At 36.4% G+C, this 14,205-nt stretch overlaps 1 protein-coding gene across 4 annotated transcripts; it reads right to left on the bottom strand.

The window, feature by feature from the left end:
* Window positions 1-31: 31 nt before the first annotated feature.
* On the bottom strand, window positions 32-8,853 carry LOC102301586 (cell wall integrity and stress response component 3). Of its 4 annotated transcripts, none has more exons than XM_042228061.1 (16): window positions 8,086-8,853; window positions 6,476-6,523; window positions 6,321-6,383; window positions 6,075-6,131; window positions 4,826-4,873; window positions 4,669-4,728; window positions 3,655-3,717; window positions 3,442-3,492; window positions 3,288-3,347; window positions 3,076-3,177; window positions 2,791-2,809; window positions 2,464-2,483; window positions 2,315-2,355; window positions 2,102-2,168; window positions 954-994; window positions 32-855 (listed from the first exon to the last, which is right to left on the bottom strand). In XM_042228061.1, exons 1-16 carry the CDS (start codon window positions 8,384-8,386, stop codon window positions 763-765), a joined length of 1,134 nt encoding a protein of 377 aa, XP_042083995.1. In that variant the 5' UTR covers window positions 8,387-8,853; the 3' UTR covers window positions 32-762. The 4 variants fall into 4 exon arrangements, with proteins under 4 accessions (XP_042083995.1, XP_042083993.1, XP_042083994.1 ...); XM_042228059.1 differs by having other exon boundaries at window positions 3,288-3,350; window positions 8,086-8,849; XM_042228060.1 differs by having other exon boundaries at window positions 3,288-3,350; window positions 4,826-4,870; window positions 8,086-8,849.
* Between the last annotated feature and the right edge of the window lie 5,352 nt (window positions 8,854-14,205).

The following is a 14,205-nucleotide window of genomic DNA, read 5'->3' as shown; positions in this document are numbered from 1 at the left end:
AACAATGAACGCTTTTACACAGCGGAGCAAATGAACATTAACAGCCCTTTGAAACTACTTATGAGTTTTATTTAGATCAAAGAACAAGAAAGGAAGTGAAATGCATGAGTACATTTGTGTCATTTCTGTTGCCATGGGCTTAGTTTCCCAGATGTCTGTGTGGCAACATGTGGCAGTAAAGAGCTCAAGAGTTTTAATAACAGGGACACCATCATACATACATACGTACATCTCAGTTTTACACACACTGTTACTACAGTGCAGTTCAAACCAGGGCAGCACTGACAACCACTAACCACTGAAGAGAAAGTCTCCACCGTTACAGCCCAGCTACGGCCACTTTAGGCCCTCAGCTCTGGTCAAAGCAAAAGCAAGAAAAACAAAAAAGTAACCCCTCCTGTTCCTAACCCAGATGCAAAAGCAGCCTCCTGCCAGTGTCTAACAAATATTTAATAGAATAAAATACAAAAGTGGAAAAGGGTCATTACTTGGATACACTATATGCAAAAAAAAATAGTTTCAGAAAAAATGCTGTGCAAAAATTTTGAGCCAAACACAGATAGCAATTTGACATTAACCAGGCAGAATATATCCAATTACAAAATGTTGTGCTAACATTGATTAGAACAAAAACACGGTTTCAATCTTAACTTGCAGTTTCTGCAGAGTACAGTTTGTTCAAGGGACAAAAAACATTTCCAGTACTGACAGAGTGACAGTGGGCATTTGGTTCCATTACTGAAAATAAAATAATAAGCATCATCAATGTGCCTGCAGCATGCTGTAGGTCATGTCCTGTGAGACTGGTGCAGCTGGTTTCTCAGCGATGGTGGCGTATGGATGATAAATATCAAACTAGAAAAGAAAGAACACAGCTGTGTGAGTCATTTACGTCTCGCATCTTCAAAGCCAAATAACAAACATCTTAATTACTGAACCTTTGTCTCACTTACATCTTGCTCTCTCCTTTCTTGTTTGTTCAGTTTCTGAGCACCTGCAATCAAGAGAATCACAAACTAAAACTGCTGTTTTAGACAGATACAAAGTGCAAGAAGAACTGAAGTAATAGAGTTTTGTTCTATTCCTGCACAAATATGACCTGGTGTACTTCCCCGTGTACTGAAGGGCATACACCACATGTTACTGTCATTTCGCTATTTTTTTTTTCTTTAAGAGGACCTGAAACATTGGGATCTTTTGTTGGTTTTTCATGCAACAGATAAAAGCAACAATGTAACTGAAAGATTTGCTTTTTCATTGGTGCAACTCTTTATATTATATAGTATTCACTTTGTCATACTTTGAAAGAAACACAGCAACTATACAACTAAACTCAGATAAACTAGCACATGGGGCGATCGTGGCTCAAGAGTTGGGAGTTCGCCTTGTAATCGGAAGGTTGCCGGTTCGAGCCCCGGCTTGGACAGTCTCGGTCGTTGTGTCCTTGGGCAAGACACTTCACCCGTTGCCTACTGGTGGTGGTCAGAGGGCCCGGTGGCGCCAGTGTCCGGCAGCCTCGCCTCTGTCAGTGCGCCCCAGGGTGGCTGTGGCTACAATGTAGCTTGCCATCACCAGTGTGTGAATGGGTGGATGACTGGATATGTAAAGCGCTTTGGGGTCCTTAGGGACTAGTAAAAGTGCTATACAAATACAGGCCATTTACCATATTGTACATTCTCTATATAGCAGTAGGGACTGCAGGGATTAGGCACACTGAGGGTCCTGCAGCACCCCCTGGTGGATGGTGAATGTCCACAAATATAATTAAAAACTGTGTAGTTGTGTGTTATGTTACAAGGTCTTTGCAGATAAAGTGCTGCCATATTGAACTACTTTTCAAACACGTTTCATCAAACATGCATAACAATGTACAATTTACAACATTTATATAAATATCTATTTTCATATTGCTGTTGAGGTACCCCCAGTTTTCACACATGTCATCCTTTCAAAACCCCCTGCCCCCACATAAAACATGTTCCCACAGCTGTGGTATAATAATATAATTACAATATTGAAATTTGTCTTCCACCCTGCACTACAGTGTTTAAGTAGGTGTAAAACAAAAAGGAAAATAAAAATAAATAAATAAACAGCTCACCGGTAGCACAGCTGGCATCAGGTATTGAAGTGATCACACTGTAGGCTCCATCATCACCTTCAGGTAACTTTATGCAGCAGGAAAGAGGACATTAAATGAGAAAATCCATTAATAATACATTAAAGTTAACCTACCCTTAAACCTCTTGCATTTCAATTTTTGAATGTTTTGTTATATTAGTGTAGAATTTGACAAACATTTTAGTTTATTTACCATTCTTCCAGGGTCAATATTTGTCATGCACACAAAGTCATCTGCAGCAGTAGGTAAATAATAAAGCTCAGTTAACAAGTGTATAAATACTGTCCTAACATTGTATAAATCAACAACACATTGATGCTGCAACTAAATGAATTCAGTACCTTGGATGCTGGTTCTTGTCCTAAACATAAAAAAGGAAAATTAATTTAAAAATTAAACAAAAATCATATAAATGCTGAATATTCTCCATAGATCCATCATATTACTCTGTTTGGTTACTACTTTAAAGACTGTTTTTTGATACAGGAAAGTGAATGGACTTTCTGCCCTGAAGTGCCCCGCTGCCCCTGAGCAAGGCATTTAATCCACAACTCTTCCAATAATTCTGTTTAGTTGCAGAATAAGAAAACAATCTAAAGTCAGTAAGTTTAACTTCCGTCTATACAAGTGATAACAAAAAAAATACTTGCTGAAAACAGGTTTCTTGCCTCTTTAGAGAATATCCTTCTGGAATAAACAGCAATAAAGACGTGACAGTTAGTCTGCTGGGGTCAGATCAGCTTTACAGCCGTTAATTACAAACTGACAAGCTCTGATTCAGTGAGACGTCTGTGAAACAGAACAGCCTTTAACAACAAATCTGACTACAAAACTGCTTTTAAGAAGAAGACACTGTAGTCTGTATTAATCCACTGAGTGTGAAATGTTAGTACTATACTCTAACTATCATATACATCTGCATGATTTTACATAATAACTGATTGAGATCTCACCAGTTCTTCTTTTAGATCTGAAAAGTGCCAGTACCAATAAGATGGCACCCACAGTTACACCAGAACCAATGACGACCAGCACAACAGTCAGTGTCCACTTTCCTGTTTAGGAAACCACAAACACATCTTATCTCTAACTGAAAAAGAGATTAATGTCTGCTCTGATTTCTTATTAACTATTGTCAAAAATAAAACATCAGTAATTTAATTACCTGATGGTGAGATGACAGAAGTGGGAGAAGTGGAAGCACTGAAACTGCTGAGGCTCGATTCTGCTGTAAAAGCACCAGAAATGTTTAAGATCTAAGATTTAAGAAGTGATGTGTGATGATCAGAGTTAATATTCACATGAATTGTATGTCGTACCTGTGGTCAAGGTAAATGATGATTTTGTGTTTGTTTTTCTTGAGACTTCTTCTACAATGTTTAGAATAAAAGCATATTTAAAAACTAAACAAAACAATATATTACACCAAAGCTCTATGTCTCTGCTTTGAGGAGGATTGCATTAATAAAGAAAAATCAATAAATTCTGATTAAATAATGCTACAATGCATAAAACCTCAGTAATTTAGTTACCTGATGATACGTCCACAGTACTGGTAGAAATGGAAGCCCTGGGTGTCGTGAGACTTGATTCTGCTGCATAAATATGCAAAAAATGTTAAAGACTTTATTTATAGTGATTGTGTGATTGAGTTATCAAGTCATTTTGAACTAATAATCAAAAGTCTTATCACATTAATGACTAACTATTTCTTTCCCAGCAGTATTGTTAGTTACTCCGTCGATCCACTGCTTTGTTCCAAATTTTAATATTTTGTGTATTGTTGTAAATTTAGTGCAGACATAATATGAGTGCAAATGTCTGGAGATGCTGAATAGTTCTTGTCTTTGTGTCCCTCTGGTGGTTATTTTTGTTGTTACACTCAAAACAGTACTTCTAGTTTTCTTGGTTGGCAGTCACAGGAACAATAATTAAGCTAAGAGCATTTAATGATTACAACTGTTGTTATAAAGAGAAATCATGTAGGCTTTGCTCTGATAAAAATGTGTTGGTTTATTTATTTTTTCTGTGTTATTTCAGTTTTAGAAATCCCCGTACCTCAGAGGAACAAAATAACAGTAGAGACCAGACAGTAGACAGTCGTAATTATAATAGAAATCAAGTTAATGTAACTTCTGTGCCTGACTGTGTGAGCATGTTCACTGTGCGTCTAACTGGAAAACTGATGCTAACGCTGAGGACAGAATTACTTCAGTAAATATTTTGTAATTTCAGCCATAAAAAGAAAAAAACTGTTGTCACTCTACTTAGTTCCTCTGCTTTTACACGACCAGGCTCTTTCTTTACCTGCAGGAAGTTACAAATTTATGATGAAAAAAAAACATTGCTAAATTAATGGCTCAGCTGCTCAGAAGCACATTTTGGCAAATGTTTATGCTGATGTCTGAATTTTTGATGCATACCTAACAATCTTACCACTCAAAAACCGTCACATGTTTTGACTACAGAGGTGGCACTAACTGTAAGGCTGACGCTAACTATTTAAATGTGCTATCAACAATTGTCACACAAAACACATCGGTTACCTGACTTAGACGGTGAGTTCACAGAAGTGGTAGAGGTGGAAGTATTTTGCTGCGGTTTTGCTGCATAAATCCACAAACATGTTTAAGATCATTTTAAGAAGTGGTGTGAAAAAAAGAAGTGATCTGGATTGATATTTAAATGTACTCTTTGTCCCACCTGTGGCTGTGGTAGATGTTGACTTTGTGGTGGTCGCTCTTGATTCTGCTTTTCACAACAGAGTAAAAGAAGACAAATAAATCAACATGACACGTTTTTTTCCTTTCACACAGTCATTTTAAAAGAAGCAATTTTGGAACTAAAAACAAATTTAATATCACAGTATTGCAGCATTTCCACCCTAAATGCAAAATAAGTTAATCAGTCAATCCCCCACTTTGTTTCAAACTGAAATATTTGGGGACCTGTTTTAAAATATAAAATTAGTTTTTACCTCCACCTTAACTCTGAGTCTTTACTGAAAATGTTTTATATGTCTGTTAAATATTTATCGTTCTCGTCTTTGTATTTCTCTGGTGTTTGGTGCCTGTGGTGTTGCACTTATACGGTCACATGGACAGAGTTAATTATTAACCAAAGAAGAGAAATTATTGGAATCATGGTATTATTGTTATTCTATTAATAAAAGGTCTCTAAGATGAGACCTTTTATTATCATTCAGTGGTCAAAGAAAGGACAGAGCCAGTGGACACTGTGGATTTATTATCAGCTCAAAATAATCTCTCTAACTGTGACTCTGGGGACAGTGAGCAGTTTCTTTGCACAGGAAACATTTGACACTGAAAGCTGATGTGTATTTTTTTTTGGGGGGGGGGGTTGTTATTGTTGTTGTTTTATATGTAAAGCAGTTACTGTTGCTTATCTCTTATTATCGGTAGAAAAGTAAAGTATTTCTGTTATGGCTGTAAGAGCCAACATCTCTCAGTGAAGGCTGATATTTCTTATTTATCAAGTTATTAATGGTTTTACTTTGGAAAATTAAAGCAGTGCTTTTCTGTTAATCTTATTCAGCATTTTTATTTCAGAAATCAAAAAATACTCTATAAAAGTGAGGATGAAAAACAGTAGTTTTGTATTTATTTACAAACAGATTTAATGATGAATCCTTCCCAGGTGTATCAGAATTAAAATGGCGACATAGTGCTTTATATACTGATTGCAAGGATGTGTCCTTGTTGTGGAGTTCAACTGGTGATGACTTTCTTTTTCTAATATGCTTAACTCAGATGAACACACTGGGAGCTGAATTAACTTAATATGTTAACATGGTGAGAATTTAATGAATGCACAAAGTACGCACAGCTGCTGTATCATGGTATATAAAAAATCTGGTTAAAACTATTAATAACAAAAATATTATGCACTTTAAAATGATGCACTTTAAAATGATTGAATTGTTTTTACTTACCTGATGTTTTCTTTTGTGAGGTATGGTTTGATTCAGGCTTTTGAAGTTTTGGAACTTCTGAAGTGAAACAGAAACATTAAAAACTTTTGTGTTTTTGCATTTTTCATGCACTCATAACAAAATCACACATTATCATCTCTACTCATGCCATGCTCTTAGGTCACACTGATTGTAGGGCTCAGATTAACGGACTTTTCTATTTCTGATTAATTACTGTCACACATAACCTATCAGTGATTTACTTACCTGATGGGGGGGTTACAGGAGTGGTATTATTGGAAGCACTGGGATTGCTGAGACTCAGTTGTGCTGGATAAATACATAAAAGGTTTGTTTGTTTTTAATCTAAAGAAAACATTCACAATGTTCTGTATGATACTTAGATGTATAGTCTCTCTTACCTGTGGTCATGGTACATGGTGACATTGTGCATTCTTTTGCCAAAATATCTAAAAATTTTAAAAAAAAAAGTGTTTATGTGTATAAAAATTAATGTGTCTATGTTTTGATGGGTGATTTTGTTGGTTGGTTTTCTTGTGTTTGCCTGCGGAGCATTGGGAGTCATCTGCCGGGTATTTAAGGAGCAGCGTGACAGCTCTCGGGTGTCGGATTGTTGTCTCGGCCTTAAGTGGTAAATCATCAACCTGCTTCTATGTACTACTTTGATTTGCACGACATTCGTCATCTCTTCTGCTTCACTGCCCAGCCATTCTCAGTCTGGAGTTATCCTGGCTAACTCTCCAAGCTACCTCCCTGCTCACCTGCGCTGCCTGGGGTCCACGTCGTCCCCACTTCAATGTCCAGCCTTAAGTACCTCGCCCAAGTCTCTAGTAAATGTGTGGCAAGTAAGCTCTCTAACTTATTCCTTGTGCAGTCTCTCGTAACTCCTTTGCTTCGTTTCTACAGGTCGCTTAACTGCGTTTTCTCCTTTCCCCCTCCGGACAGTTTGAGTTCTCTGTACAGACAGAACTGTCATGTTTGTTAAACTGAACTACAAACATTAATTGAAATGTTTGTAGTCCCAGATTTAAACCTAGTGGGGAGTCCCACTAGGTTTAAATCTGGGACTCTCCACCATTTGACCTTAGAACTGAAGAAGCTTCTCGGATGAGAGGTGAAACGTCTTCAAGCAACTTAAAGAAGTCCAGACGCTTTTCTTTGCAAGCTCCTTTGACTACGATGACCTGGATGACTGAGAACCTTCACAGACATTAATTGAAATCCTGAAATTCAGGATCTTTTTCAGAGCCAGAGTAAACACTAAGCGACTGCAGAGATGAGGTTTTCATATAACACCTATAAAACAGGAAATTAACAAAAATACACAGCGTCTTTAATAGTAAACACATTCATTTAGAAACTGCATTTTGTGACTACTTGTGTTTTCTTTGTCCAATATTTACATTTGTTTGAAAAATAGGAAAACAGGAAGGTTTTTACACCACTATATGTCTTTGTAAACTACCCCTTCTTGGGAAATGACAACAATGGTTGAATATTAAAAACAGATGAGATCTGTGTAGGAGATCAGAGGGTTGTGACCAAGTAGAATATTAATGATTTCATGTCAACCTCAGCTGCAGCCTTGCTCACCACTAGCACATGCTGAGCTAAATGCTCAACACTGTTAATATTTACAACGCTTGCAAAAAGGCTTACTAAGAGTTTAATCATAGCTGAACTGTGACTTTATTCACATCTTCTGGCACAGCTGCACTCTTATAACCACCAGTTCCAATAATTTTGAATTTTTTTTTTCAAATAAATTCAAATAATTTTGAATTTTAATGGACAAACAGGCTGAAATTCAATAAACTGAACAGAATTCAGTCAAATTAATCAGATCAACTACAAGAAAAGATGGAATAATTATACAGCAACTATGACACACTTTGTAAAGTTATGTCAACTTCAACATTCAGTAGCAGTTTATTTAATTAATGTTTTATTAGTTTCAAAAGTAGTATCATATACACTAAAACAGGTTATGTTATGTTTCTCTTTGACTTACTTGTCATGTTGTATCGATCACTGCGAGGTGACAAAGAGTTGGGTTCATTTTCCAAACTGTAATCACAGCTGGCATCCTTTTGTTGAACAAGAAATAGATGCTTCAAAAAATCAGCAACTGGGACATAAAACTGGCAGAACCTCTGTTTGGTTTTTGTCTCGCTATTGTTCAAGACAGCTGCTGTCAGGACTGGACGACTTGCTTCTCCAAAGTACAGATTACATCTTGTGTCATTTTTCACAGATCCAGGCAGAGAGCAAACGAAATGAACATGTTCTCCATTAAAATGCTGAACACTCATCTTTGGTTTCTGACCTGCATGAAGATCAATGTACCATCATTAAGTATCAGTCACATACTCGTCATGTTTCAACAGTGCAATAAATAAAACAGTGTTGACATTCACAGAAGTCCTACTGTAACGCTGAGTCATCATGTTTTATAATTTACATTAACATACATGTGTAATGTTAGAAGAGTTTAATCTAAACTGAAATGAGAAACTGTCTGTCACTTCGTACGCTGACAAAGACTGTGTTACTGTGTGAAGAGGGAGAATTCACATCTGCATACTGCACAGTGTAAAAACATCTCACTTTGCCCTCAGAGGGTGACCTCTGATGTGACACTAACAGCAGTTCAGTTCCTGTCTGTGTCTGTAAACGTGAGAAACCTTTGATAGTTTCTTGCTCCCCAGTATAAAATAACCTAAACATATTGAAGCAGATGATGGTGGCTGACAGTGACTGAGTCTGTCTCTGAGATCACTGTTGCATTGATCCAAGACACGCTAAACAATAAGAGGTAAAGACAGGTAAGTCCAAGAAAAACTGACTTATTTTTATGTGTTATGAGTTTGATTCAGTTTTTTAGTTTTACAAGATGTCTGCTGCAGTGATTCCAAAAATAATAAAAAACAAACAAAAAAACACATTTTTTTTGTTTTTCTTTTCCTTGTAGATATTGTGGAAAAAGAATCACTAGTGACTGTCATGAAATCATCATTTTCCACAACCGCAGGTAATATGTACAATACACATAAATATCAACCCAGATCATCATCACACGTCACTTCTTTCAAAGGTTATGAACTCTTTATGTACATTTATGCAGCAGCATCAAGAATCAACACGTCCAGTGCTTCTACTTCCACCGTTTCTGTGAACTCACCATCAGGAGCTAAATTACTGATGTGTTTTGTTTGGTATTATTTAACCACAAATTACAAGGGCTACAATTAGTCTGACACCTGCTCTCAAAAGAGTTGAAAATCTAGCATCAGCTGACAGACTGTTGTTGTATCAATAAAGCAAAGATACATTGCTGTAAAAGTTTTATGTCTGTTTTATTTCTGTAGGCTCAGACGCACAAGCAGCGGTGTGTACTTGACCAAAAATAAGCTTTAATTCATTTTTCAGGTTAACATGCTTACATACATTATGCTAAAGCTACAATTCTGATGCTTAGCATGAATGATAAAGCTTAGTCTCTCACTATGACTCATGAACACAACAAGTGTGAAGTGATGCATAAAAGCAAAAAATCCTTTTACTGTAGACATTATGGAAAGCGAATCAACAATGACCCACACAAAACCATCATCTACTCTAACCGTTTACAATACTTGTAAAATAAATCCAGAACATCATCACACATGATTTTTTTAAAATTATCTTAGACAATTTTTTAGTCCCCAATTGAGTCCCACCACATCAACTGCTTTCACTTCTACCTCTTCTGTGACTTCACCATCACGTAACTAAATTACTGATATGTCTCATTAGTTAAACACAAACTATGGCCTATACATTGTATGCAGTTTTTTCCGTTTTAATGCAAATCTTCTCGCATTAAAGCTAAGTTGTGGAATTTTGGTGCAATATATTATATTGCATACTAAATATGCTGAGTCTGGAAAAAAAAGGTCCAACAATCCAAATATTCTGAGTCTGAACCTTGTTTAACAACATTTTTGTTTTGTTGTTTTCTTTACTGTTGTTAAATCTTTATTAGTGATACAGAAAAGAAATGCAGTAGCAAATATATACTTAAAAAGTTGTGATATATTTGACATTGCGTTAATTATTTTGTATTTATGTGTTTTAAATTAGTAACTACTACTAATCTAAATCATGCAACTAGTATGGCCCCTGTAACCACAAAAACTGAAGACATGACATCAGGAGGGAGTAACACAGGTGAGACTGTTATGAGCACATTGAAAATGCAAAGCTATGTTGTTGTAAAAGTTTTTGTAATATTTCTGTTTTATTTCAGTAGATCACACATTTGAAAAACCTGTAAATAAAACAAACACTGATACGTCATAAAACCATCCCTCACAGGAGTAAAATATTTCACATAGTGTATTTTCAAAACTTGATTCTTATATATTCTTATATAGCGCTTGAAGACTCACTCAGAGCTCACAGTGCTAATTAAAACTGCGCATTAAATTTATCACAATTTTTGTCCATACAACTGTCTCCCCTTTGAATTACACAACATCAGCACACATCTATTCTTTAAAATGTCTTTAACATTTTTTTAAATGTTAAAGACATTTTAATTACTAAAATTAAAATTACTAAATTACTGATGTTTTTATTTGTGGCAGTATTTAATCAGAAAGTAACATGTTAATCTAAGCCATATATTTAGTGTGAACCTTAGCACAGAGACATAGAACTGTCCAACTTTCGAGTTAAAAATGAGATGTGTTTGTGATCTCAAACAGGAACGTGGACACTGACTGTTGTGTTAGTCGTCGTTGGTTTCGGAGTCACTGTGGGCGTCATTTTACTGGTGCTGATGATTCTTAGAGCTAAAAGAAGAAATGGTGAGATTTATGTCAATTGATATGTGAAAGTATTTGTCAATGTGCCGATGGATATTAATGTTAGAGTATAACATTTACAGTTTTAAAAGTGATTTCACATTAGATTGCTCTGGTTACTCTTCTTGCCATCAGTCTGTAATAAATAATTTTTTCATGCAATAATATGTTACGTAGTGTTAAGGATTTAGGAAATAATTGTACTTTTAGATTTCTTGTATCAGAATCAGAATCAGAAAGACTTTATTTATCCCCAAGGGGCAATTAAGATACAACAGAGTAGCATGACGTTAAAGATAAGGACAGGGCATAAACAGGCAATGAGAGTGAGATAATAAATACACAGAGTATACAGTATATACACAGTTTTAAAATTAAAGTGACTGAAAGGTGAATAAATAACTGTAAGTTACTAAAAGTGAATAAAGTGTCGGCAGTATAAAAGAGTGTAGAATAGTTTATGTTTCTGGTGTGGGAAATGTTCTTATCGGCTGGAGTTAAAAAGCAGGTGGCTTTGGGGACAAAGGTGGCTCTCCTCCTCTCAGTCCTGCAGGAAATGCAGCGGAGGCGTCGCCCAGAGGGGAGCCATTGAAATGCGGGGTGAAGAATGTGAGAGGGGTCATTGATGATTTTGGCTGCCTGTCTAAGGGCCTGTTGGCTGAAAACCTGTGCCAGAGTTCTGACAGGCAGGCCAATGATTTTAGAGCACACTGATGCAGTGTGCTGCAGTCTGTTCCTGTTCTGAAGGCTGAGGGAGTGGAACCAGCAGGTGATGGAGAAGGTCATGATGCTTTCCAGGAAGGCATAGTAAAAAGTCATCATGATGGGTGTGCTGACTCCAAAGGAGTTGAGTTTCCTAAGGAGGTATAGCCGTTGGTGGCACCTCCTGAGAATCTCCTCTGTGTTGGCAGAGAATTTCAGGAGGTTGTCAAAGATGGTTCCCAGGTATTTGTACTCCTCAACTACCTCCACTGGCTTCCCATGGATGGTGGTGGTGACTGAAGCAGCCAGATCCTCTCCTACTGGAGAAGGTCACCACCATCTCTTTGGTTTTGCTCACGTTCAGTTCAAGTTTGGAGCTGTCACACCACCTACAAACTCTCTTGTATTGCTTTTATACTTTCAGGAGGTCTCATTGAATGAAAGTTTGTAGGTTTGTGTATGTTTGTTGAACTACTGTAAATCAGCCACTGACTGTAAAACTGATCTGATGCCACTCAGCCTATATAGCATTCTGACTCTGACTTCTTTATTTCTGTTTTTCTTAGACAGATATTCTCCAAACAGGTAGGAAATCTAGTTTTCAGCAAACTTGAGCTTTCCCTTAATAAATGTTGATCACATCTCCCCATTCATTCCTGGACATTATTTTACAAAATGCAGAAGCAATAACAGAGACAGAGTTAAAGCAATGAAATAAAAGAAAATAGCAAAATACAGAATTATTCCTTCTTTTGAAATTAAAATATAATGAGGGAAACAGTTACTAATTTGCTCTGACTCACATTGAAACCATCTAATTATCATTACTCATGAGTTATACATCTGTCTAATCCTATTTACACAACCCAGCCAGAAATGCTGTAGGGTGGACAATGCCTTCAAATCCCAGAGTCTTTTCAAAGTAAAAGCCATCTTGTGTCTCACCTGGGTTCTAACAATTTTTACTGTCCTATAATTTTTAAACTGACCGACCAAACCCACAATAAGCCTGCTTTTTATTTTCATTGTAATTTTATGTAACCTTTGCTTCCCTTTATTTATTTTACTTGTAGGTTTAAAGCCAAAAACACAGGTATTTTATTTATTTAGCTGCCAGTATCCCTGCATTCATACATTGCATGCCTTACATTGCACTGTAACATCCATCAATAATAGAGTAGACAGTATTGCATTTATATGTATTTTTATTCTCTGAGATTTTTTTATTTACCTCTGCTGCAGATGACTTTGTATGCATGGCAAATATTGACCATGGAGGAATGGTAATGCAAATGCATATTCGCATAACTTTAATATTCAATAATTTAATTACAAATGGTAAAGGTGCATTCATCTATGGATTTTCTCTGTTGGATAAAGTCACCTGTAAATAATGATGGAGCCTACAGTGTGATCACTTCAGTGGCTGGTGTCAGATGTACTACTGGTGAGCAACAGTTTTTTTTCTCAAACTTTAAACCTATCTAAATTCTGTTTAGTACAATATAGAGGAAAAAAAATCATGGTGTAATCATAGCTGTGAGAACGTGTACCAGTGGTGATAAAATAGTTTATGAGAGCAGGGGGTAGAAATCTCGACACCTACTGTATCTGTAGGGGGCTTTATATAAAGGCTGTAAATTACATTGGTTATGTATAGTTAATGAAATATGTATTTAAAATTAAGTGAGAAACTTTATATTAAGTTTTTCACTTAAAAGTTTATGTTTATAAACTTAAACTTAATATTTATCTATGAAGAACAATCATGCAAGAATATGTATACACAATCTGGATTACATACACAAAAACACCAATATATGACTCATAGAACAGCCAGATATAGGGAATGAATGTTACAGATAAAACAGTGACCCTCTATATTTTTGATGATTCACTGTCAAAGTGACAGAGACAACACGTTGCCTGCAAACGTTCACCCTTTAGCATAACAACAACACAGGTCGTTTCCTTTTTGTAATCATATGAAAAAAAACCAACAACAGTAAAAATCATAAAATAAACCTTTTCCATATTATTCATTTAATTCGAACGTGTCTGAGCACTGAAGACTCTTAGATGTACACATTTCTAAGAGTAAAATGACAAATTCATGATATAAAGCTACAAGACAATGTTTTTAAGTTTTTGTTTTTTCCCAAGATTTACTTTTGACTTTAGTGAGAGGGGAATCACATGCAGTGAATGCAGCTGTATCTGCCTGACTGAAAGTAATTTTAGGATGTGATTCTCTTACTTGCAGGTGCAGAGAAATTGAACAGAGAAGAGTTTAAACACGACGAGGTAAGTGACACCTGAGGTGCAGAATATCTTTTCTGAGCTTAACAGATGCTGCAGACTTAAAGGACTGTCTGTTTTCTCCAGTCTGATGTTTATCATGCATACGCCACCATCTCTGAGGAACGAGCTACACCAGTCCCACACGATATGACGTACAGCATGCTGCAGGCACACTGAAACATTTAAACCTGAGATGCTGTTGCCTTCCTGTAAACGTGAAGCAGTCTGGCCATTCTCCTCTGACCTCTGGCATCAACAAGGCATTTTACCTAAGAAAGCAG

Source organism: Haplochromis burtoni, unplaced genomic scaffold, assembly GCF_018398535.1.
Source record: "Haplochromis burtoni strain Fernald_Lab_line unplaced genomic scaffold, NCSU_Asbu1 Contig_300, whole genome shotgun sequence".
Taxonomy (NCBI): domain Eukaryota; kingdom Metazoa; phylum Chordata; class Actinopteri; order Cichliformes; family Cichlidae; genus Haplochromis; species Haplochromis burtoni.
The sequence above is the reverse complement of the archived record's forward strand: the minus strand, read 5'-3'. Positions and strand labels throughout refer to the sequence as shown.

What these genes read in the sequence shown, in the direction of transcription:
- LOC102301586 (XM_042228059.1), bottom strand. Translation starts at nt 8,386, where the DNA reads ATGAGTGTTCAGCATTTTAATGGAGAACATGTTCATTTCGTTTGCTCT. An exon ending in TCCTGTAACCCCCCCATCAG is followed by an intron (nt 6,132 to 6,320) that starts GTAAGTAAATCA and finishes GTTTCACTTCAG; the next exon opens with AAGTTCCAAAACTTCAAAAG. An exon ending in CTCACAAAAGAAAACATCAG is followed by an intron (nt 4,874 to 6,074) that starts GTAAGTAAAAAC and finishes TGTTGTGAAAAG; the next exon opens with CAGAATCAAGAGCGACCACC.